Source organism: Diplotaxodon limnothrissa, linkage group LG20, assembly GCF_057381915.1.
Source record: "Diplotaxodon limnothrissa isolate DT_005_m linkage group LG20, D_limnothrissa_male_GT1.1, whole genome shotgun sequence".
NCBI classification, from domain to species: Eukaryota; Metazoa; Chordata; class Actinopteri; order Cichliformes; family Cichlidae; genus Diplotaxodon; species Diplotaxodon limnothrissa.
In genome coordinates, this window is record NC_140615.1 from 7063662 (window position 1) to 7090316 (window position 26655).

At 41.6% G+C, this 26655-nt stretch overlaps 3 protein-coding genes across 4 annotated transcripts; 1 reads left to right on the top strand and 2 right to left on the bottom strand.

The window, feature by feature from the left end:
* Positions 1 to 640: 640 nt before the first annotated feature.
* Positions 641 to 6003, bottom strand: edn3b (endothelin 3b). Its single transcript, XM_085345401.1, is given in 4 exon segments — positions 641 to 695; positions 2475 to 2615; positions 5601 to 5805; positions 5934 to 6003. Coding segments are annotated over 4 exon segments (471 nt in total).
* Positions 6004 to 18855: 12852 nt separating this feature from the next.
* ttll9 (tubulin tyrosine ligase-like family, member 9) lies at positions 18856 to 22434 on the top strand. Its single transcript, XM_085344870.1, has 14 exons — positions 18856 to 18870; positions 19295 to 19326; positions 19394 to 19489; positions 19644 to 19755; positions 19852 to 20037; positions 20178 to 20246; positions 20329 to 20419; positions 20577 to 20617; positions 20703 to 20790; positions 21052 to 21110; positions 21231 to 21427; positions 21829 to 21942; positions 22148 to 22272; positions 22364 to 22434. The coding sequence occupies exons 1-14, from the start codon at positions 18856 to 18858 to the stop codon at positions 22432 to 22434; spliced, it is 1296 nt and encodes a 431-aa protein (XP_085200996.1).
* A 1759-nt stretch (positions 22435 to 24193) lies between these two features.
* Positions 24194 to 26334, bottom strand: fam217ba (family with sequence similarity 217 member Ba). Of its 2 annotated transcripts, none has more exons than XM_085345264.1 (4): positions 26142 to 26334; positions 25930 to 26029; positions 25719 to 25783; positions 24194 to 25628 (listed from the first exon to the last, which is right to left on the bottom strand). In XM_085345264.1, exons 1-4 carry the CDS (start codon positions 26246 to 26248, stop codon positions 24194 to 24196), a joined length of 1707 nt encoding a protein of 568 aa, XP_085201390.1. In that variant the 5' UTR covers positions 26249 to 26334. The 2 variants fall into 2 exon arrangements, with proteins under 2 accessions (XP_085201390.1, XP_085201392.1); XM_085345266.1 differs by having other exon boundaries at positions 25719 to 25795; positions 25948 to 26029; positions 26142 to 26296.
* Positions 26335 to 26655: the final 321 nt, after the last annotated feature.

Genomic DNA, 26655 nt, shown 5'->3' on the forward strand with positions numbered 1-26655 from the left:
GAAAGCTTGATGAACATCAATAATGGTTTTAACAAATAATATAATTAAATGCCCTCCATACAGGCTACATAATATTATAAACCAAAACTCAGTAATATGCCTCATAACACAAGTGGTATTCTCCATTGTGGAATGGTGTTTTAATGGCAAAGTATCAGGCAAAACATCAAAATATCATGGCTTCACCCTGCTTTACATAGCTCCTCCTGGCGCTTTTCCCTCTACAGCATTTTTGCAAAAATGCCTCCGTCTTCCTATATACATTGATATGATCTCATTATTTTTAAAGACTGAGTCAAAGGCAGTTCATAAAACTACATATGAACGCAAAGGGTGGGTCTAAACGAGCTTTGCATAACAAAAGGTCACCAGCTAGTATGCTGTGGTTAAAGTTCTCCTCATGAGGCTCTCAGATGGGATCGAAAGGGGATAGGCTCCGCGGTCTGTATCACATTTGCTGAAGTTTCTGAGTTCTTGAAACCAACTTGCTCCAAGAGTTATGATGCTGAGGAATGTCGGCAGTGTTAAACTCCAAAGTTCTTTCCCTGTGCGTACCTGGGAAGGCAAAGTGCCAAACGGAAAGAAATGAAGGGTCCATTCACCCAAGAAGAAGAGAAGAAGATGGAGGTGCATCAAACTGTCATCCAAGTCCAGGAATTTTATGACGACTTCAGGTTGGGAGGATCTGTATGGAGCTTTGAAGAGAACATATCAGACTAAATTAGTAATACTGAAGAAGCAAATATTGCAATTCAGTGCTGCAGATCCATAAAGTTAGGAGACTCAAAAGAGACTGTGTCATTGTGGCTTCACTTCATGGTCCCCAGTGTGGGATTATACAGTAATACAAATTGCCCTTATTTAGACAAATGTGCTGTATCCAGAAGCACACAGTACAGTAAAATCAGATACTTGACAGATTTATTCACCAACCTCTTTCTTCCCATTTTAAACAAATGCCCAATTTACTAAAAATATACTACAAGTTTCTGCTTAAAATAAGTAGGAAGAGTCAAACACTTGTGTATATGTTTTGTGTCTATTTTATAAATTAGCACACTGTCCATTGATCACAGCATATTTAAACACCAGGAATCTATTCAAGCTACAGTTTGTTAGAGAAAAGTGCTTGCTCTGGATTTGTGGTGGCCCACTACAATCCTAATTTAGATTTGTAAATGTCACAGCATTTTCCTTTCAGTATGAGAACCTCCCTCATGCTTGAAAGTTAACTTTTGACTGTCCAGGCTTGTCAAACTGAAGGAAATTTCAGCTCCCTAACAATTACGGGCAGTTCCAAGAAGCAGCTGATAGCACTTGTTTGTGCAGCCTACGAAACTTATGAACAGCTATTACCCTGCACTTATGTGGTGATTTAAAGTGCTGCATGCTGCTGAAGTTCAGGCTTTTCGCCCAGTGATTTATCATGGGATGTTTTCCGCACAGCTATTGAACAAACTGCTATTCATCAGAGCTGACTTGAAATTGTGTTAGCTGGTCTTGAATCATCAGCAGGAGAAAATCGATTTCTATCACTACGTAAAAAACAAACGTAAGGTAAGCCCAAAATAAATTAAATGTCAATGACGAACCACTGGAAGAAAAAGTTACCTATTCTGTCTGATAACAGGCTAGACGATGTGCCTATCAGTTATATTTATAAGAAAAAAAGTACCAGTCACACCACTGCTCTAGAGAAACCATCCATCTATTTTCTTCCATCTAATTCAGGGTTGAGAGGGGGGCTGGAGCCTGGAGGGGGCTGGAGGTGTCATAGCTTGAGAGGCGGGGTACACCTGGACACGTCGCCAATCTCTAACACAGAGAGACTGACAACTACTCACATTCACATCTAGGATCAATTTCGAATTCCCAGTTAACCTAACTCCAATAATTGCACGTCGGAGAACCCATAGACCCGGGGAGAACATGCAAACTCCACACAGAAAGGCCCCAGTCAGAGGGTGGAGTTAAGCCCAGGGTCTTTTTGCTGTGAGGCAACTGTGCTAACCACCTTGCCAACATGCTAGAAGATGTCCACCTAGAAGAACCTAACTCAATACTGGTTTTCTTGTTAGGTAGTGCAAGCCATTGCTGAAAACATATTTTACACGAAGCGAAAAGTCTGGGTGTTTTTCTCAAACTGTGTCCATGTGAGAATAGCACAGCTGTCCAAAGCAACTGTGCGGACATATTTTTTGTCCTGTGGGCTCTAAAGGCAGCACCGTACAGATAAACCAGAGTAATTCAAGTGCAGGATCTGGCTTGTCAGAAAGTAGAACTGCTGACAATGTCAACATTTCTGTCTAGGCATTTTCTGAAGTTCATGTTAAATTTATTATAAGCCTCTTGTCAGCACAAGGTTTACTTCTGTCACTCTTTAGGCTCATTTATGGATGCAATCAAAATTCACAAAAGTAGAGAGAGAAAAAGGATTGTCTCAATATCATTTTTACAGAAATAATCAGACTGACCTTGACAGACAAAAATCACGACACTCGGTCACAACACAACGGCAGCGCGGTGTCTCTGCCCCCTCGTGTTGGGACGGCTGAACACCACGTCGTTTTCGCTGACGTCCTCTGTAGTTCGACATTCCGTACGGCACAGTGCGCCTTAGAAGGACAGAGAGAGGCCTTTTTTCAGCATTTAGCAACAGATGAGCAAAACAAAGCAAAAATAATAAATGGAGCAGATACATCAGGACCTTCACACTGTCAGTGCTCAAACCCTACGCAGAAAAAAATTTGTTTTAAGTTTTAATTATTCATTTTAAAGCAATTTTTAAACAACTACATTTTTATGTTCTCCAGTGAACCAGGGAACATTTGTTCTTTTGACGATGGAAAATGCAGCCAGAAAGGTCAGTGAAACTGAATAAAAAACAAACCTGACATATGACTTCGATATATCACATTTATAATGTCAGCATCCATCACCATATTGTCTATTCTGGCCCTAATCCTCGCATCTGGATAACATTTAGATTCCAAGTGCCAGGTAGGCATCACTTCTTTTCTTTCTCTTTCCACTCATCTCTTTTCAACCATGTGTGATTGATTCTGTGAAAAATAAGGATCTATATAGAGGCCTTTATATCTTTAGGACCTACGAGGTTCTGGGGAAGGGGGGGGGGGGGGGGGGGGTCTGCTGACAATGTCAACATTTTATTGTCTGGGCATTTCTGTATGACAAATAAAAGATTCGTTGAATTGACAGATAAAAGCCTTTCTTTTGTAGATTTGACAGATTATGCCAGACTGCCTGCTGCTTATAACTGACTGAGTACCTACAGTGTTGCTGGCATCTTGCTGGGCTGCCTTTACTGTGTCTTTTTCCACTGGAACTTCAGCCTGTGTAATTAACTTCAGGGTGAAATGCATTTGAACCTAATACCTGTTCAATCTAAAGTCGGGGCTGTGAGTCAGAGATCACGCTCAATGTAGCGAAATGCTGTTGTCAGCTGGGGCAGTTATTCCAAAGTGAAAGAAGGGATTTGAGGAAAGCTTTACTTTAAACACTCTTACAATGTGTAGGATCTTTTTGATCAAACTTGTACACACAAATACTTCAAAGTTAGTCTTGTAAGCAAGAACAAAAGGATGGAACATTTGGGATTTCTCCTCTAACTAAGGGTTTGCTATGTTTTTGTTTCAAAAGCATCGAATCCTTTTGGGAATCTTCTGTTTCAGTGCAGTGCTCCAACCATGTAAGAACAAGTTTTCAACACGCACATAATGCACCTAATACTTGCTGCAATAGAGTTACTGGTATTATTTTCACCTTTGTGTGTGTGCGTGTCCATGTAAATATGTGTGTAAGGACACACCCACTATAGGAGAAACTGACATAACAAAAAGGTTTTAGAACTTTGGCAGGTGTTTGGGCATCTGCCTTTACCTTACTTTACAGATCTTTAGCTGAACTCAAACTGCAAGTGGCAGCCACAAGTTAGATGATGAGTCCTATAGCTGGAAATAAAAAGCCAGCTAACTAACTGAGAAGAATATTTATCTGTAAGACTTCAGCCAAAGAGGATTTGTGACTAGATTGGTTTGACTGTTTGTCCGTTCCTGAGCAGGATTATTTAAAAGTTATAAAAAGTTATGAAAATCTTACTAAATGTGGTGCTTGGCCTAACTTAAAAGGAAATCTGAATTTGATGTGCAGAATTTGATACTGTTGCGAGATCAGACACTTTACACCAGTGGTTCCCAAACTTTTTTTGTAGTTGTTTTTTTGTCCTGTGTAATAATATTCAACATTGCTATCAATACATTTTTCAAAAAATGCCTCTCTGTGCAAAATGGGTTTAAAAACATGAACAACTGTGGGATACTGTTTGTCCATGATTTGAACCGAGGGAACAAATCGTGGCAGGTACGGCCTGATATTATTTGTATCCCACTGTAACTTTACTGTATAAAGAGCTAATATCGCCAAAATGTCAGGAGTAGGTATTTATTACAACAAGTGTTTGTGAACTAAAAATCAAGAATGTGGGATACTGTTTGTCCGTGATTTGAAGAGCCCAGCGCATGCTCTCGAGGCAGGGAAAACCAATTCTGCAGGGGAGACCTACCTTGGCACTTGTGCAGGTGAAACCAAAGAGAAGATATGCTTCACCATATTTTCTAGTCTTTGGCTTAGAATGAAGTTGGTTTGGAAACATATTCAGCGATGCTTCATCTCCTGCTTTGCGTTTGTGTGGGCGCCCCGTGCTAGCAGTGTCCAAGCGTTGTTTTGTTGTTTCCCTTTTCATGCCGCGCTCCCCCTGCAATGGCTCTGCGCCCCCCCTAGGGGGCGGGCCCCACACTTAGGGAAGGTCTGCTTTACACCATGTCTTCACGTCAGATTTTTTCAACAAAAAAAAAATCTGAAACTAAATCAAATCCTTGGTAGACGTATAGCATCTTAGACTGCCCCTTTTTGTATTTGTAGTTGAGATGTTTGCTGCTGACAGCAAACATCAACTCGACTCCTTTTTTTCTCCTGCCATAACTTTGACAACTTGTCTAAGAAACACCCCTTATCAAGTGTTTTTCACCAGTTAATAGCAATAGTAAAGGCTATAGCTATATAAAGCTAAATACATAACTTAATTAACATAGAATCAAATAATCATTAAAGATGTAACAATACTTACTTAATTGTTCCCACATAATCTGTTACTACCCAATCCTAAATATATCTGTCAAACCATTTCAGCCAGCGCAATGAAGAAATCTGTCATTGCATTTTATCAATAGACAGACTTAGGCTATGACTCATGGCGTGCACGGAAAACACAATAAATGCACTAACTTTGGTAAATAATATCCTCCACCTGCCTGATTCCAAACTCTTGCAGGAACACTGGCAATCTGTTGGGCCTGCCATCACTTGAATCTGGTGCCTCGGGGTGGGTAACTGGGTGTAACTGCAATGTGTGGTGCCTCTAGTGCACGGCTCCTATTTCAGTTGCAAAAAAAGCCACGTGCCAATCTTCGTCTGAAAGACTAAATTGCTACTTCTTATAACTCCTGACAAACGAGGAGACGTTGTGCAACCTCTGGGACTCTTGCACAAAAGCGGATTGAACTTAATAAAGCGTGCCTTACTCGGGGGTGTTGATCCAGATGATATCCAAGTGGCAGTAGTAGACGCACTCTTTATCCTTGTAGGAATAGCAGGTGCAGCGCTTTTGTCTGGACTTTGCTTCTGTTGTCTCAGACAGCTGTGAGTCAGCGGAACCCCGGGAGCCAGACACCTTTGAGTCCAATTGGACCATGGCGCGGGACGCCAAGATACCGTTATTAGAAGCAGCTATGTTTAAAAAAACAAAACAATAAAAAATAATAGTAAACAGCTAAATCAGAAGTTCTTCATAAATAAAAAAGGTACTGAGTGCATTCATAAACAACCTTAAAAAATAAATATATCTTATTGCCTACCTTGCAAGACAATAACTGCCAGTATCTTGAAAAGCACGACTCTTGCGAGGATGGACAGCATCTTTGCCATGTCTCAATATATTCCACAAAATAAAGCAAACGCCTGACGAGGAAGCAAATTAATCTCCAACCATCATCGATCCATTAACTTTGGCGCGTGTCCGTGTGCAGTTCATGTGGTCCGCAGATGAAAAAACAAGTGTCGGAGGACGTCGTCTTTCATTCTAATGACTTCATCCCGTAAATCCTGCACCTGCAATTTTTACACTGAGGTGAAGGGAACGTGTTTATTCTAATCCAAGCTTCAGACTGCCGCAGTCGCAAAACAAGTGCGGTCTTTGGAGCGAGGCGAGGAACAAACCCTTGAAGTCGCTTTGCCTTCTAAGACATGCGGGACTTCGGAGGGTACACGCCCACACCTCTCCTAGCACCCACCCTCTGTCAGATGCAGCAGCAGTGTATGTATTTACATATATGCCTATTCATACTTATTTATTTAATGCTTTTACTCGTTTTTACTGGACACCTTTATGAATAAATCAATGAATGAATATTAATACTCTTGAATAGTAATGCTCTTATAACCCATAAAAAGGTATTGCTCAGTGATGGATAAAAGAGACAAACGTGGTCTTGATAGTGAAATAAGTCCTTCAGCTGCACTAATCAGTGCTGTCCTGTTGCCACCCACTGACTGGCGCATATTATCCATAAGTTGAGGGTATGAACTCAACACAGAGACCCCACCCCAACTAGGAGACTGAAGCCAGGAGCTTTCTTGGTGTGCTGCCCAGAACCACTTATCACTTTTTGCTATTTTCAAGTTTATAGTACAGCTGATTTAAACAAACCCACTTCTAGGCCATCTTGGTGTTGCTGCCACACAGGAAGTGTATTTCCCCCTTGATAGGCCTTTTAATTTTATGGGTAGAGCTTGTTACTAAGTCAGCTGTAAACACTTTTTTAATATATAAATATCATTAAAGTCAGTGTTTTAATTCATTCAAGCCTATTTATGATTTCATTTTAGTGTATTTAACGTGTGTGTGGTTAGCATTGTCACCTCACAACTAGAAGATCATGGGCTCAAATCCACCTGCCACCCAAGGATTGAGTTCCTATGTTCTAAGTTGTTTCTGACTTTCTCCCACAGTCCAAAGACACACATGTTAAGTTGACTGACAATTCTAAATTGTCCGTAGATGTGAGCGTGAAGGATTGTCTGTCTTTCAGTGTTTACACTGCAATAGACTGGAGACCTGTGTAGGTTGCAATTTTTTTTTACACAGCTTTCCTTCTGTGCATTTTTGCAAAAAAGGAGTTACAGTAAAAAGATTTGCCTTTGAATGTAGCAATTTCCTCTCAACTTCCAGACCAGATAAAAGGTTTATGCTAGAGTTGCTGGTGTTTGGCGTGCAAATAAAGTAAACTTAGCAGTTTGCAAACGACCTGGGACCCCATACAAAACTGGATCAGTTACGTGGCCACCACCTATCAAGAACACAAGCCAGAATGAAGAGACTTGGAAGAGACAGCCAAAGCAACAAAGGTGTTTTACACAGGAATGTTGTTGACTCATCCAATTAATCATCAGAACTTGTCTGGTGATGAATGTAAGACAAACATATCAAGCATTTAGTGACTGATTTACAACCAAATCGAAAATATCAGTCATATTTCAGTGAGAGCCAGTTCCAGCCCAGCTCTGAACAATGAGGGAGGAATAAGTTACATTTCTAAGTCATGAAGTAGTAATAGACACATGGAACTAACACTGAAAATTCAAGCAGCAGCATAAATCATTAAATGGCGCCGGTGAGGTCGGCTGCCGTGCTGGATGCTCTGCCCTAACTTCTCCACTTTTTGCAGTTTTTCGTCACTTTTTGCTATATCTGCGATAATCTTGCATGGGCATCAGGCAAAACACACAAATCCGCTACAGTAGAGACACTTTGGTTTCTATTGGTCTGCAGTACACGAACATTTCACCATGTTTAACTCCGGACCCAACCTGGCCAAAGGAGATCCTGAGAGAGAACAAAGGACGCGACCCTAAGCGACGGCCTCGAGGTAAAAGAGCCGGCATCAGGAACAGGCTACGGGCTCGCGCACACCGCGCACCCATGCCCAGTATCCTGCTAGCCAATGTTCAATCCATCGAGAACAAGCTTGATGACCTCAGAGCCAGAATCAAGTTCCAGAGAGACATTCGGGACTGCAACCTCCTCTGCTTCACCGAGACTTGGCTGAACCCAGCGATACCAGACCACGCCGTGCAGCCGACGGGGTTCTTTTCGGTTTACCGCATGGACAGGACAATGGAGTCGGGGAAGAAAAGAGGTGGTGGAGTGTGTTTGATGGTGAACAACAGATGGTGCGACAGCACAAACATCTCCCCACTCACGCTCTTGCTCGCCCAATCTGGAGCTTTTGATCGTTAAGTGTCGCCCTTTCTATCTCCCTCGGGAATTCACTGCGGTCATTGCCTGCACTGTTTACATTCCGCCTCACGCGGACTCGGACACTGCCTTATGTGAGCTACATGAGGCTCTCACACATCAACAAACACTTCACCAAGATGCCGCACTCATTGTTATGGGAGATTTTAACAGAGTGAATCTCAAACGGACATTTCACAACCTTCACCAGCACATCAACTGCCCCACCTGGGGCACGAGGACATTAGACCACTGCTACACCCCGTTCAAGAACTGTTACAAGGCTCAACCCCTGCCGGCATTTGGAAAATCGGACCATTCCGCCATCTTCCTCATACCTGCTTACAAACAAAGGCTAAAGCAGCAACCACCAATCAGGAGGGAGGTCGCTCGCTGGACGGACCAATCGGTGGCCGCGCTGCAGGACGCACTGGATGACGCAGACTGGGACATGTTTCGGCGCAGCTCTGATGACATCAACATGTTTACGGAAGCGGTTGTGGGATTTATCGGGAAACTAGCGGACGACACAGCAGAAAGAACTATCATCCGAACGTTTCCCAACCAGAAGCCGTGGGTGGATAAAAACATCCGCGACGCTCTGAGATCACGCACCGCTGCCTACAATGAAGGGCTTGTCTCCGGTAATATGGACCTATACAAGGCTGCGTCCTACAACGTGCGCAGCGCGGTCCGAAAGGCAAAGCGGAGCTACAGGGAAAAACTAGAGTCACAGCTACGACAGTGCGACTCTAGGAGCCTGTGGAAAGGACTGCGGACTATAACGGACTATAAACGACCAGCTTCTTCAATGATGAATGCCGATGCTTCACTGGCTGATGAGCTGAACACGTTTTATGCTCGCTTCGACGCCGCAGCAATTAAAACAACAAACGGCTGCGCGCGCTCGGAGTGCACCAGTGAAGAAAATGCATTCGTCATCACAGAGCATGCCGTGAGGAACACCTTCAGGAGGGTGAACACCAGGAAGGCAGCAGGACCAGATGCAATCCCTGGCCGGGTCCTTAGAGCCTGCGCTGATCAACTAGCACCGGTGTTCACGGAGATCTTCAACCTCTCCCTGGCCCAAGCTGTGGTTCCCACGTGCTTCAAACGGTCCATTATTGTCCCTGTTCCAAAGAAACAACAGCCCGCTTGCCACAATGACTACCGTCCAGTAGCACTGACTTCAATTGTGATGAAGTGTTTTGAAAGACTGATGAGAGATCACATCACTTCTTCACTTCCTCCCACCATCGACTCACTTCAGTTTGCTTACCGGACTAATCGTTCCACAGACGATGCCATATCTCACCTGCTCCACACATCCCTGAGTCACCTGGACACTGGCAGAGGGAATTATGTTAGGATGCTGTTCGTGGACTACAGTTCAGCATTCAACACAATAATTCCCTCTAAGCTTTTCACCAAGTTGACGGATCTAGGACTCAGCTCATCACTGTGTCAGTGGATCCTCAACTTCCTCACAGACAGACCCCAATCAGTGAGGGTAGGAAAACAAGTCTCCCCCTCCATCTCACTCAGCACTGGAGTGCCTCAGGGCTGTGTTTTAAGCCCCCTGCTGTACTCACTGTACACTTATGACTGTGTAGCCACATCCGATACCACCTCCATTGTCAAGTTTGCTGATGACACTGCTGTTGTGGGCCTGATCTCCGACAACATCGAGACGGCCTACCTGGAGGAGATTAGGAACCTGGAGACCTGGTGCCAGGAGAATAACCTCCTCCTAAACATCAGCAAGACTAAGGAGCTGATCGTGGACTTCACTACAAAGCAGGCGAGGAATTACAAACCCCTCATTAGGGCTGGGCCATATTATACCGTTCACGGTAATACCGGTATAATGTTAGGCAACAATAGGAAAATGAAATATCGCGATAGAATGGGAGTAAAACGCGCATGCGCAGTGCCTTTGTTTTCATACGCACATGGCCGATTGTTGGTTTGTAAAAATGGTGCAACTTCCGTGATGTGGAACTGGTTTGGTGTTTGTCCGTCAGATACACAACAAAGCACATTTTTTTGCAGAACATGCAAGCGGCCGTTGTTATTGTCGTATTTGTCGGACTAAGATGCTCTTAAATCTGGGAGTAATCTGGGTCCCAAACTCCGTATATTTGACTTCAGGTCAAACAACACTGCAGCATCACTGAGAGTTGAAAACTGTCTAAATTCTTTGATCTTTAATAAAACGATCAGCATTGCTGCTTTACCAGGTGTAACTATAAAGTTTAACTTCCAGGCATCCATGAAAACAAAAGTTATTACATTTAACGGAGTTAGAAGTTAGCAGGAAGCTAGCGGAAGTTAGCTCGCTAGTTTCGCTAGTTACCTAAGCATGATATAGCATGTTCTGACTGAGAGATTTCTGAAAAAATTCAAACGTACAGCTCTGCTATCACTTCCAACATAAATGAAGACAGGAAACTAAACAGCAGTGACGTTTGTAGGGTTACTGAAGTTGGGCTAGCTGGTATATAATGATGTGTTACGTGATCGCTAGCGACACAGCTATGTTAGCATAACATAAACAGTGAAGCTGGAGGACGAACACTAACACTTTTCCACTTATAAAAGTTAACGTGAAGGTTCCTCATGGTTAGAGACAAATGCAATCGCATGGCAGGATGCTGTAAACGGACCAAACTTCAGTCAGGAGAACAACTGAGATAATCCATCCACAATACGAGGTTAGTCATTAATATACTGCAACAACATGGGAATAGAGCAGCTGCCAGAGAATTCAACATTAATGAATCAATGGTACAGAAGTGGAGGAAGCAAGAAGAATGAGTTTAATAAAGTTTGATTTATCTGACTGCTTTGTTTCGCTTAATGTGCCTTATAATCCCGTGTACCTTATGGTCCGAAAAATGCGTACTGCACACTGCAGTTTAATGTTGCAAAGCACCTCTTTTTAACTTCAGTGGATATTATACATGGTTATGCTCAGGATATGTCAGCCCATTTCTACTGGAAATGCCTTTGGGTTAAACTTTCAGCAAGGAATTTGCATTTGCACTGTTACATTTTTATAAAGCTTTAATGTACATAAAAACCAGCTTCTTGTTTACGTGAAAATAAATGGAAGGTTGTCTTTTTGCGATAGTAATGTTGTGGAGTTGTATTTTGTCTCGCATCAATTATATCGTCAGTTATATCGTTATCGCAAATTTTCAAATATATATCGTGATAAATATTTTTGGCCATATCGCCCTGCTCTACCCCTCATCATCAGTGGCACGCCAGTGGAGAGAGTGGACAGTTTCCGATACCTGGGTGTCCACATCACTCAGGACCTGTCATGGTCCTGTCACATCAACACCCTGGTTAAGAAAGCCCGTCAGCGTCTCTTCTTCCTCAGAAGACTTAGAGACTTCCATCTGCCACTGAAGGTGCTCAAGAACTTCTACTCCTGCACCATCGAGAGCGTCCTGACGTCAAACATCTGCACCTGGTTTGGGAACAGCACCAAGCAGGACAGACGAGATCTGCAAAGGGTGGTGTGCTCGGCAGAACGCATCATTCAATCAGAGCTCCCTGTCCTGCTGTCCATCTACACCAAGCGGTGCAAGTCCAAAGCTAGGAAGATTATGATGGACCTCTCCCATCCCAACAATGGACTCTTCTCACTGTTGAGGTCTGGGAAGCGCTTCCGCTCCCTTAAGGCCAAAACAGAGAGAATGAGGAGGAGCTTCTTCCCCCAGGCTATTCGGGCCCTGAACCAGGTGTAGGACTGGACTCTCCCAAACACGTCACTATAAGACTGGACTCTCACACACGTCACCACACGCACCACCACACATTTCCTATAATCCTATAATTCCTATAATTTATAATCCTTATCTTTATAATCTCTTCTGCTATTTGCACATTCTTTACTGTAAATTCCTAAGTTAATTTGTAAATTTTTGTAGTAAATTGTAAATATTGTAAAACTTTTCTTCTGTCATTTAATGGTCGGGCATTGTACAGCTACAAGCATTTCACCCCCATGTCATACTGTGTATGGTTGTGTGTGTGTGTGACAAATAAAATTTGAATTTGAATTTGAAATCAAGAAAGCAGCCGGGGGGGGGGGGGGGGGGCGGCATTACTGATGTACATCACATACAGAAATAGTCAGTTAAGATGTTGGATGCTGAAAAATTGCAAACCCAACCAAATCAACCCCACAGACCACAAAGGGTTTGTGAATGAGGGTGCTCAAGTGAATAAAAACAAACATATCTCGCTGAGGCTCCAACTCCAATTTCCTTTCAACTGGCTTTCCATCTTGAGGCAGCGATCATTCATGAGCAAACCTGCTAATATCTTCATAGTTTCTTAAACATTACGGTGTGTATCAATGTTGTTTTGTATTGTTCAGTTTCTTTCTATCATATAAACAATACACAGATGATTCATTTAGGAAAAAGAGAAAAAAAAAAAAGGAAATACAAAATAAAGCAAAACACACTCCAGTATCACTTCACCTGTTCTGAATCAGATTACATATCAAAAAGGAGCGCAAAGAAATGCTCATTTCTCAAATATGGAAGTGCTTTTTTCCTATTTGCAGAAATAGCTGTCTAAAAATAAACTATAAGATAAAGTGTAGATTATGATTAGGCTTGATTTAAAAGTTCTTCCTGGAATTGGTGTCATTAAACCTAGAAAATGCATCCACATTTATATGAACACTACTGAAAAACTTACTTAGATACATTGGTGTAATGATCCAAAGTATATAATGTTTACCTTCTAATTCTCTGGATAGTCTGCATTAAGTATTCTGGATTAGAACTTTCCTACTGAAGCATCCAAGCAAACTTAAATCTGTCTGACTCTTGAGTGCCCTCTGGTTCCTTCCCAAATTCCCCAAGGCTAAGGTTTTGTGCCATATCCCAGTTCTCTGGCACAATCCCCAAGCTGGGAAACAGAAAGAATTCCAGATTAATTAAGACCATATTCTGTTTTCTTTTTCCTGACCAGTGTTATGGAGACAGAAAGCTATCAGAAAACTGAATATGTGGTTTAGGAGTCACATAATGTACCCATGATTTCAAGGTATCATTTTGGGTTTTCTGTGAAGGATCTCTGCAATCTGGGTGGATGAATCTGATGTTGCACTCTGGCTTCATGATGCTGATTATGTACCAAGAACTAGGCAGTCAAAACAGAATAAGCATGTTACAAAATCTCCTTGGATACCTTGGTTTGGCATAGCTGATCATGGATATTAAACTGAAGCTGTGGAGTGTGAAACCTAATAGCAGGCCTTATTTAATTAAACTTTTCTAATTTTACTCATGAAACATAACAGTTTATTACCAATACCATTCTAAAAATCCACCCCGAACCTACCCCGTTTTCCCAATTGGAAATTTCTGTTATTTCCCAAATTGTTGTAGCAATTGTAAATAATACATCTATTTTCTCTTCGCTTTGACTCAAGAAATCATGCATATAGTTACATATTATAACACGTGTATTCTTATGTTCACTTTCAGCCTGCCAAAAGTGTTTATTATAGCTGTGCTTTTGGCAGAGGGAATCTCTTTGCAGCACATTCTAGCCTGACCTGGGAGACATGAGGGAGCATAATACATTAAAGAAGCATTCCAGCTAACACTTTGTCCTGTTTTTCTTGCCCTCCTATGTTTTATTAGAAAACATTTTGTGTGTGCTAAATCTGGGGATTTCCACGCTCATTATCCTGTGGAGCTCCTAAGGTAAGGAGTGGAAAAAACAATAAACAGGTGGTATTAAGATGGATAGGGATATGTAAGCCTATTGAAATGAATCTGATGAACTCATGTAAAATGAGCGGTGGTTAGCACTATCATCTCACAACAGGGAGGTTCTTTTATAGATTTAAGGGCCTTTCAAGGGTTTCTCCCAGTTTTTTGCATGGATATCCCTGGAGCGCTCTGGTTTTGCACCCACAGTCCAAAGACATGCATGTTATGTTAACTGGTGAATCTTTAGCCATATGTGTGAGAAAACTGACAAGTAATTTGTGACAATCCTTAAAACTCCCTGAAAAGCCTTCAGCTGATCCAAAATGCTGCAGCGGGAATACTGACAGGAACTAGAAATAGAGAGAATATTTCTCCCATATTGGCTTCTCTTCATTGGCTCCCTGTTAAATTCAGAATCAAGTTTAAGAATCAAGTCTAAGAGGGGTCTTGAATCCCCATCTTATCCAAAAGACCTCATAGTACCACGTTACTCTAGAAGAGCACTTCAGGCTCAAACTGGTGGTTTACTTTGGGTTCCTAGATTCTTTAAAAGTAGAATGGGAGGTAGAGCCTTCATTGTTCTGTGGAACCATCTCCCAGTTTGAATTCGGGAGAAAGACGCCCTCTTTACTTTTAAGATTAGACCTAAAACCTTCCTTTTGGCGAATGCTTAGACCTGGATAAGGTGACCCTGAATCCTCCCTTAGTTATGTTGCTATAACCCTAGGCTACGAGGGGCTTCCATTGATCTACTGTTTCTTGTTCACTCACCTTTTTCTCTCTATGTGCTTATCCTGCCCTCACGACACGTGACCATGTGAAGCTAGACAGCAAGCGAACAAAATAGAGGAGATCTTCCACACAAGGCTTGCTTTTCTTGCTTTTAATGAAGATCCTTTAAAGCCTTATCTCTCTCAAGGCTTCTCCTTGCTATTTCTTATTTGTAACTGAAATATACAGAAAATGAAAATAAATTGCTAGCTAATACACATCTTAATGACAAACTTAGCCTAGCTTAACACGTGCGTTACATTAGCATCGCAGTTCACTCCAGGTAAACACATATAAAGGTTGTTTCTGAACATATTAATACTCCAAAGACGAACGTTTCCCAAGGTACAAGCGTGTAGGGCACTCTTAGCGTGTACATGAACTCGTTCACTCTTTTAATACTGCCGAAGCACTTTTCACAGCATTAACGGAGAAAACACGTCAAAGATATGCGAATAATCAGAGCGCTCCCTCGCTCCCGTTTCCGCACGTACAATACAAAGATTGCTTGTGATAACGATGTCTCACCCTGAGCAAATTTCGAACCCAGACATTTTAACTGTTTTTAGCATGAGTTACTTATAATATTTCTTAACTTTGAACTTATTTATTACTTTGCTTATGTAACTTAATCAGACTATGCATTAACTATTGACTTCTGACCAAAAGGCATAACAGTGCTTATGTACTCTGCATTTAATTATTAGCTATTATTAATGTCTTGTTCACTTCCACGGGGTAATTTTTGTCCTGTGTCTCTCCCATCACCTCTGACCGGTCATGGTGACTTACTTAAGATGTTTCGTCTGGATGCAGACAAGGGTTTCAACCAATTTTTGTAAGACTCTGCAGAAATATGTATGGCTGTGCTGAACTTTCCATGAACGGAACATCCTTCCAAGGTGAGGATTATAACACTAAACACAGCAAGATAGCGCTCAAATGAGTAGCAGCTGATCCCGTCTACCCCAGAGATTTCCTGCTTTGCGGTATTGTTGTTGAAGAGCATATGGTTTACCATGACTGATGACTAGCACTTGCTGGAAATTGTATGACCTCCGTGATGCTTCACATTAAGTTGGCGGTATTGTGAGTATGCAAAACCCACAGAGTGGTTGAATCAATATTGTCAAACTAAAACAGTCACAGAGGGCCTGTGAAAGAATGACCTAAATTTGAGATGACAGTTTAAATTGGAAAATAAAGTTGGAATTTAACTTTATATCCACAGAAGACACAGGGTGCACATTTAAAAGAGAGAAACCCATGTAGATTCACCCCCAAATACAATTTGCATTCCAAGACACTTGTGATGGAGCTGTTTTTTTTCTTGTTGCATAAAGACTTAAACATAAGCGGTTAGCCAAAATTACAGGCAACATGCATACAGCTACTATTGGAGACTGATAGAAAGTCTCTCTACAGTGAGTGCCAAACCAAAACTGTTGCACAGACACAAATGCAGGAAATGTGTCTCAGAATAAAAGCTTGCTGAAACACTGCCCTCTGATTGGCATCTACTGCTTAACTTATTATCAGGGATAAGGAAACAAAGTTTTTTGCACACACTGGGTTTTGAAAAGCAAGGAGAAAGAGTAAAGCTTGGATGTTTCTTAAGAAACACAAAGAACTAAAACGGACAACAGAACACTATAATTTAGTGTTGTTTAAAAACAGTAAGGTTGCTGGTTGTAGGAAAAATGTAAAAAGGCATTAGAAGTAACCTAAAGCAGGAAACATTGAAATCTTAGATGGCTCAAGTTTCATACAGCTTTCAGTATCTGCGCTTACTTTTCACAGAGGAAGGTTGAAAACGCTAAATCACGTTAGGATTTCTGTTTAAGCAATTTGTCAGTTTTCAGTCATCCTACATGTAATTGCGGTATAATCACACTCTCATTTAATTATTACACATGGCATGCACAGTCGGTCGGGGGTGCTCCAAATATTTATTGCCATTTGGAGACCAAATTAATACGTGCATGTTTTTACTTCTGTGCCTCAGCCAAGCAGATGAAGGTTAAAAGAAAATTGATGCCATTTTATAGCCATCTGTTTTGGATTTGAAACATAAAAATTTGCCATTTGAGCAGATTTGATCTGGCCTTCATCTTTGTGATAAAAAAAGGACCCAGTAATTACAATAAAACTCATAATGGCTCACAGTCTAATGTGTTCCTTAAATCATTCATTGCGTTTTGTAACAGCTGTCATTTCAATGAGGCTTTGAGGCTGGGTTTTGGTTTAGCTTGAGTGCCATTCATTTTACAATTTGAGAGGTTATCAACATTCATCTTAAAGTCTTCTTAAATAGCCTGATCAAATTTTATTTACATATACATATAAGCCAGAGTCTAAAGTATGGATGATTGTTTGAGGTAACAAGTAATGTGCCAGTTTATTTAACTTTTCACAGAAATGTGAGTCCAGCATAAGCTCCCCTCACTTTGTTGACAGTACGCTGAAAAACAACAAATGTCAATGTTTTTGCAAACTGGCTATAGCTTAAAAAGAGATACTTTCCACTGTAACCCCAACCCACCACGGATTTTTTTTAAATGAACATTAACAATAAGCAAAGGATCAATGAGACTGTGGTAGCGGTGTGGACTCTGGCTCAGCTGCAATGGAGGGGTGGTACGGTAAGATCACGGGGCTGTGCCGGGAGGACGGAGAGGACAGGTGAGATGGATTACAACTAATGAACTCGGCCCCTTTCTAGTGCCCGGACTCAGGAACGAGCGGTGTGCTTTCTGTGGGAAGGAGCTGGAAAATATATTCGGTGCCGAAGCAGTGATGCTATATTTAAAAATAAAGGTGCTCAGAGTGTGTCACTTTGAGAACTTTTATTTTTAAAGGTGTGGGTGTTGAACACAGTGTGGGTCCTGATCATATCACAGAGACATTAAAAAAAATTCGAGGAAAGTAATGACCACTTAAATGAGCAGGCTTCGATCACAAAGAAAAATATGCATAATAGATACAATCCATGAATCCTCTGCTTGGTGTTTTGCTCTCTAATATTGTAGGTCTTTACTTTGCAGTGTATATGCACGATGAGGTGACTGTTATTGTTGGTTAGCGTTATATAAATTAAATCGAACTGAACTGAGCTCAATTAACCATTGACAGAGCATTGTGTTCTGTCAATTTAAGAAGCAAGGGATTAAAGATCAATCCATAGTGATGACAGTTCACTAAGTGCAATTCCTGTCTCTGGTTTTTATTAATGGCAGGATTATATATACACTAATAATAATAATAATAATAATAATAATAATAATAATAATAATAATAATATAGCAGTATTAGCTTCCATTTATATATTTGTTGACAGATAGATAATACAAATATGTAAATAATGCAATTACACATTAATTCATTTAATTTAGCAGGGAAAAATAAATATTAAATGCTGTTAAACAAAATACTATTATTGATTAGCATATGCTACAAATGCATCATTTGGCCCACTCATTGGAGTTTTGGCGCCACTAAGTGGTGAATTGATAGAACAGATTCCTAATAATAAAGATAATAATGATTACTGTTTCCATCATTCTTTAGAAGCTTTTGTATGCCTGTTATTTTTAATATGTTCTCCATATTATCGGGTTAACAAGCAGCTCATGAGACCCTGTCATAGATGCTGGTGCATGATTGTGATTTAAATGAGCTGGATGAAAACCTCACATTATTATAACGTTTGTGAGCGTTTTATGTCTCGTTACATGTCTCGCGCTTCTGCTTGAAAAATAAGTCTCCGTCTTCTACGGGAAGTACACTAGGACATTCTTCCGACAGTACGGGGCAAGGTTGCCATGGTAGCAGTTGTTAAACACTGTTGAACAGTAGCTAACTTTTGCTATTGTAGCCAGTACGCGTTACTTTCACGTGTTTTTAAAAATACTTTTGTAATAATAGTAATTTCGACAATTTCCTCTGTTTTTCGCGGTCAGGGCATCCATGTCAAAGTATAAGGTAAAAAGAAAGAAGCGACATTGTTCCCATAACAAAGATGTGGATGTGGCATTGCCTAGCTGCTAGAGTTATAACTTACTTACGGGATACACATGCTAATAATTTAATAATCAAAGCAGAAGAGTGCTGTTCAGCGTAGTATTCAGTTGTCTGAAAAACACACTCGTTGACCTTGGGTTATCCCAACTTTGTGGTGTTAAAACTGAAATAAAATAGTAACACATGAGAGCCACAAATTAGGAGGAAGTTGGGGTTAAGCAGCAATTTGCCAATTCTGAAAAATTGCTTATTGACAACATTTTTCAACATCTTACAACTTCACACTCAATTACCAATTAAGCTGGAAGTTGTCAAGTGTTTGTAAAGCTAACTTTTTTCACTCCTCACAGCCACTGAGTTCTTTTTGCTTCCTTTACCTTTACAGGCATATGGATACAAAGGCTCATATGAAGAGCGGTAAGTGTTGTTCGTAATTTGATTGTACATTTAAAAATACATGTACTGTGATGCAATGTTTCCTCAGGGAAGGAAGAAGCTGTGTGCGCTACAAATGTGGCCTGCCTTGTAACACCATACAGGATGTCTTGCACCAAAGACCAAACTGGATTGAAGTTAAAGAGTGAGTAGATTGATATTTTAGAAAGACTCTGTGGAATTATGTGCAGGATTGCATATATAGAAGGAAATCAGGAACATTCCCCAGAGAATGCTACACCAGGGATGGATGGCAGCGGTGTCTTTGATCCTGCAGCTTTCTTTTCTCCTCCTCACAGTGATGGTGAGTGGGACTTCAACTGGTGTGATGTGGGATGGCTGAGGGAGAATTTTGATCATACATACATGGAGGAGCACGTAAGGATAAACCACTTTCGCAACCATTATGAGGTGAGTTATCATCAGCCTGTGGTTTCATGTAACTGTTAAATGGACATTTTAGTGGTAAACAAGTCATTTCCTTTGTTTCTATGTTTTGCACTACAGCTGACTCGCAAAAATCTTATGGTGAAAAACCTCAAGAGATACCAGAAACAGCTTGAAAGGGAGGTTGGTTGCATAGAAGCATCCAACTGTGATTTTTTCCCTTGCACTTTTGCAATGCCCAGTGAGTATCATCTCTTTGTAGAGGAATTCAATCGAAGCCCTGGCAACACCTGGATCATGAAGCCGGTTAGTTAAAAAACAAGCAAAGAAAAAAACAAGTAACCAGGTGCAAAAACAACAAAAAAAAGTTTTTATGACCTCAGAAAGTAAAAATAAGTTATAACCATGCTGCTCCGATACCATGAAAATATATCTCTTTTGTCTAGGTTGGAAAATCTCAAGGCAAAGGCATTTTTCTGTTTCGAAAACTGAAAGACATCATAGAGTGGAAGAAGGTGGGGTTATGTAAAGAACTGGTTGTAAGTTAAACTGCTAAAAGGAGACATTTTGAGAGTCTGATTGATAATACTCACACAGGATGGTTCCCGCTCAGAGGAACAGAAGGACGGAGTTCAAGTGAAAAGCTATGTGGCACAGCGCTATATAGAGAACCCTTATTTAATCAATGGTAATGAGCATGCTAAAATAATACAATTTAATATAATTAATTTACAGTTTCATTTAACATACAATGAAAATTGACAATACTTTGTTTAGCAATGTTGACTGTTGTCGATGAGAAAATATCCTTGCTTCATTACCTTTTATGCTTTTTTCCCCAACAGGCAGAAAGTTTGATATGAGGGTCTATGTGCTGGTCACATCAGTATGTACTGATCCCTGTAGCTTGCATAGTTTTATATAAAATGAAAAATCTGCTGCATGTTAAAATCAGTTTGTCTCTCTTTCAGTATGTACCCCTGAAAGCCTGGCTGTATCGAGACGGCTTTGCGCGCTTCTCAGGCATTCGCTTTTCCCTCAGCAGTATTGATGACAAGTGTATCCCTTTTTCTACTATTGTTGTTGGGGTTTTTTTGCATTAAATTGAATGCTGATACATTTACTAATATACATTTAGCCCTGGGTTATCAGCATAATAAATTTAGGCTCTGTCTAATGAATTGTCATGTAAAAATAAATTTTAAATAGCTCAGTTTGGCCACATTTCCGAGACTGTCACATCCTAATTTTTTTTTTTTTTTTGCTTTTGTCCATGTTGAATCCCATCAGTAAAGTTTTCTCCTTAGCACCTATTTTCAGATATGCATCTCACTAATGTGTCTGTTCAAAAAACAGCACCTGACTATGATCACGAGAAGGTGTGTAATTCAGGAACCTCAAAGAAAAAGAGCTCATGTTACTTTTATGTTCTGAAACATGTCTGTTTTAAACAGCTTTTATCTCTTTATTGCTGCATTGTTTCATCCAATGATAAGCAGGGATGCAAGTGGCAGATGCAACAGCTTCGAAGATACCTGACTGCAAAACACGGCAGAGAGATGGTAGAAACCCTGTTTAAAGAGATGGACAACATCTTTGTCCGCAGTCTGCAGAGTGTACAAAAGGTCATTATTAATGACAAACACTGCTTTGAGCTCTATGGTTATGACATACTACTGGATCAGAACCTCAAACCGTAAGTCTATAAACACATGCCAACACAGTGCACTATCATATTTACGTGTATTTCTAAACATACACTACTAAACCATGCATGTCTATGCTTAAGAATTTTTGGGTTTCTCAATGGCCTGAAATAACTTGTATTACATATTTATAAAATAAAACTGAAATAAATACCTAAGGTAGGAGAATTCACTAGAAATGCATGAATAACCACAAACGAAATGCTCAGCATATCTGATAAGCTGAGAGCTGGGCTGTGCTAAATTACAGCGCACGGATTAATTAAAGCACCTCTGTCCACTGCAAATACTAGCCATCCTTAATGAACTGTCTGCTGTACTCGTGGATTGGCCCACAGTGGCATGAAAGTAAATGTTTGCTGAACATAATCAACCCTTCATCTTTCCACAGGTGGTTAATTGAGGTGAATGCCTCTCCATCACACACGCCCAGCTGTCAGGAGGATTACGAGATGAAATGCAGACTGCTGGAAGACACTTTGAATGTTGTGGATATGGAGGGAAGGTAAAGACCTCATATGTTTTTCCGTTTTGTCATTAGGGAGCAGAGTTCGAGGACTTCCCCTCCCTCCAGTCATTTTATATGGTCTGAGCCTGGATTATAGCACATTTAAAAGTTAAGAATGTGAGTGTGAAGAAGCACTTTTGAAAAGCTTACTTCCATTTCCTTTTTTTGCATACTGTGTTCTAATGGACTGTTTTCTCCTTAGGCTCACTGGGAAGGAGAAAAGAGTGGGTGGCTATGATCTCATGTGGAATGATGGTCCTGTCTACAGAGAGGATGCCAACCTACAAACATTTGGCAGCTCAGGTTTCACAGCCAACACACACCTAGGTAGCCTAAATGTGCTGCTCCTGGTTTTTTTTTTCCTTTTCTTTTCGAGGCAACAGTAATTCCCATTCTAAGAACCTCTTCTTTGTTGCAGGGTGTGTAAACGACAGAGAGAAACAGCTTCGCCAGCTTCTAAAACCATTTCCATGCCAAAGGAAGGCATAATCAGATTGAGATTTTCTACTACAATGCTGCTACTCCAGTACTTAGTGTTAAAGATTGAATAATCAGGGTGGCATTGAGGGGTCTAATTAAGCGGCCAGCTATGGGGAAATACATCTCTAATGCTTTATACAGTTATCTGTGCAGATCTGATGCTTAAAATCTACTACAAACCATGTAACAACCCTACATTACATTCAACAAGAAATACACCAGTACAGAGGGTTTTTCTTTTGAATCCAATACTGTAATCAATGTGCTTGAATGGCAGCGTGTGTTTGCATGTTTGCATGCACAATGTCAATGACAAAAACACTTGTGAATCTGGCACCATTTCTTCAGGTGCTTCAAAGAATGACCAACAGACCAGTGCCGCTTGTGTGCAAAACATTTATTTCTATGCCTTACAAATACTCGCATTCAACATTGAGAAAATACTGTACATACCACAATCTTTCTGCGTGCATGTCGATGTAATGTACACATTTAGAACAACACTGCCACTCCAGGCCCCTTATCTATGGCTTTGATAGTTTACATAGATATTTAAGTTAAGAGGTGCAGTCAGAATAAGTAGCACATTTACAGTGGTGTCGTGAATCAAGTGCACATAGTAATCACAAGAAACAGATAAAATACTCATGTAAACACAGTGTCCTACAGACATCAAGTATGGGATATGGAGGTGATATGTAGAACATTACAGCTTAGTAGCTATGATCCTCTGAACTTCCATTGAATCCTGGGAATGACACAAAGTTACATTCAGCTCTTTTTCTTTGCGTTTTTGTTTTTGTGCGTGACAGTGTAAACAGCAATGATGATGGGGGGAAAAAAGAAGAAGAAGAAGAAGAAGAAGAAAGTACAAGTCAACCACAGCACTTCTGATAAATATAACTATGGCATATAAAATTTGGAAAAATATGCATTTACATTCGTAGCAAACATTACACCGTCTTCAATGATAGAAAGAGCTCAGCTCTATGCAAAATACAGTATATTATCATAACTACAATTCAAGCTGTTCAAACATGAAAAGCCCTTGTAACCAAAAATTTAAAACCATATCACAAATATATCTGGAACAGACCACATTACTGCAGTACCCCACCACTTACTTTGCCTCCTTTTCACCTAAACTTGCTTTAACTTAAAATGTGTCTTAAAACATGGAGGCACCAAAGGAACAATAAAAAGCAACATTGAGGAAAAAAAAATAAGAACATTGAAAACAAATACATTCCAACATTCAAAAATTGCACTGAAACAGCTATGGTCGTATTTGATGGTTGAAACATAGTGACCTCTGTTTATCTTCACTGTGAATTACTTATGCTGAAAACTGGCCAGCGGGACAGTAAATGCTTATTTTAACATTAGAGGATTACTGAGCAATGACTGTGCAGTGCAATAGTTTTACTTATTTATTTATTGTACACAAAAGCTTTACTTTTTTGAATAATAGCAGTGTTCAGGCTCATAGTGAGCCATATAACTATAACTGTACATTCGGAATTAAATGCAGCGTATATAGTTCTGCTCTATTTAAATGTCGAGTTATCTTTGCTGTTTATTTTCTGTATTCTAGCTGCACGATTGCTGATGGTTTCGACCTTTAAAGGCTGTACACCACTTACTGATTTAGCTGTACAACAGTTAGAACATGTTAGTATTACACAGTTTACACAGAAAGCAAGCATAGATTCAAGCTCCTGTACCGAGTAACCTCTAAGGAAAGCACTATATTGCAAGTCTACAGGGGTTACTTTGCGACAAAGTGCACATTTTTCATTTTGCCGCACTGCTTACTACTGACTGGGGCTTTGGGGAGAGAGGACAGGTCTTTAGCAGCTCTTTTCATGGCTGTTTTAGAGGCCTGGCCTACTGCCTCTGTCTTCTGCCAGTCCCTCTCCTCTTTCTTGGATGTCATGGTCTCTCTCTTACTTGCAGCAAAAGCACGTTTCTCTGCACCGGTTGCTTTCATGCCACCAGCCTCCTTTTTAACATCTGTCTCAGAGTTAGCTCTGACACGGCTTTTCCTCGCCTGACCTCTGCTGTTTGGGTTAGTGCCAGATTCCTGGGGTAGCTTACGGGCATTGCCTGCAGCCTGCATTTGCCTGTGGTGACTCTTTCCAGCTGAGGGGCTAACTGGGGTGTGAGCCCCTCCCACACTTCCACCTTGCCCTCCTGGGCTCCTACCTTCTGTGGAGGGAGCTCGGGTCTCACTGCTGCTCCTTTTTGTCGGTGCACTGGGTCTGGCTCTGCGCTCAAGCAGTGGGCTGAGTCGTGAGTGGCGCTGGTAGACATAAGCAGAGCAGCTTCCATTGCACAATGGGTAGCGAATGTGACAGTGAGGACAGACTGGAAGGCGGGAGACTTGGTGCTGGGTTGAGGCAGGTGATGGGGGGTTGTTGACAGGTGCAAATGGGAATGCTCGCTGGGTGTGCCGCAGCCCTTTTGGGGAGTTGAGTCGGGATGGTGGAGCTGTGTGAGGCCTAGGTTGATGAGCTGTAGTAGCAGAGGAGAAGCCCTGTGGCCTTGGGCGGCTCCCAGGCAGACGGCTGCTCTCTGCTTGCACCGTTTGAATCTGGAGCCACTCCAGCTGGAGGAGCTTCTCCAGGTACTTCTCTAAGGACCCTACTGGCTTAGGCCGGGGGGCACCACGACCCTCTGTATGCAGAAACACTGCCAGCTGTCTCAGACTCCAACTGTTAAAGGGAGGAGGAAGAAAGTCTGGGTAACTGTAGCTGGGTTTCTCATTCTCATCTTCATCACCCACTGCCCCATGGGGTCCCGGAAAGTCTGGGGGAAAGTCGCTAGAGTTGATGATCTCTGCCCGGAGGTTGAGATGGGGAGGGGTACAGGGAGTGCATGGGGAGGGCAGAACTGGAAGCCTCTCAGAGTCCGACAGATCACTTGCACTGTCTGTGTCATCATCTTTGTGGTTGTAGTGCTGCTGGAGTGCCTCGGGGGTGGGAGCTGGGGAGTGCATCAGGGGCTGAGCCGGCACTTGCCGTACTCCTGATATCGGAGAGAGAGGCAGCGAGAGGGCTCGCCGATTTTTTCCCATCCCCCCACGGTTTTGCTGGAGCTCGCTGGTGCATTGGGACACACGTTGATTTTCTCGCTTTTCCTCCTTCCTGTGTGCATAAGATTGCTTGCGGAGCTGAGGTCTCAAATCCCCTTCTTCTTCGGGGCTGTAAGGAGACAGACGGGGAAAAGCTGTTGGGGATTTAGGGATTTACAAAGTAATTGCAAAGCATGCACACCCCCAACTCCACTCTTACCTGGACACTTTGCTTGTATTGCGTGTAGTGCAAGGCTTCACTCTGGCACCTTTTGATTGTGCACCCTGTAAAACAATCTCTCATTACTTCTGCTTTTTGTACACAGGTAGGAACTCATGAGGCAACACTATCTTGCTATCAAATAATAAAAATAATAATGACGTTGTATACATTTACATCCCTTTAATTTATCAGGCTATCATTTACATACTCTGTGCACTGTTGTCACCGTGTCCTTATCTTGACCTGGTCCTGGGAGACCATTTTTCATTTGGCCCACAGATTTCTTCGTCTTGTTACCCTTCTTTGAACTGCAAAAACACAACACGGGTTTGTTAGGATCGCCTTCGCGTCAAGGATACAAATAAAACGAAAAAAAAGAAAAAAAAACGTGCAATACCCGTCAGCGTAAACGAGGCCTACCTGGTTACTGTCCCGCTATTTTCTGTATTTTTCACCCGAATCTTCTCTTTGGAAACGACGCGTTTCAGTGTCGTGGATGCTGTGCGCTCCTGCATGATGGGCCCCATGTTGCAGCACAGTGGGGGATGATTGTTGCTTTCGAGTCCGACGCAGTTAGATCACACGGTAGCTAAAGAACCCAACCGACATCTCGGATCACATATTCCAGTCTGATAATTAGGCTAAAAACACCCATTTTCTCAAAAATGCTGCAGTGCATCGTGCGTAGATGTCAAGCGTCCCCTGTATCCGCAGGTTGAAACGCGTCCTCCTAATCTCCGTCGTATGGCCCCGCTGCTCGATCGCAGATCAGCTTTTATTTGAATCGCTTGCTGACAGCTGGCGCGTCTCCTTCCCCGATGTCGTCCTCATCACCATTACAAATGCGAGACGGTGACACGGCGCAAACGCTTTGTTTGGCTCGCCGTCCCAGTCAGATAGGTTTGTTTACCTGCTGCTGACTGGCTCGCCTGTT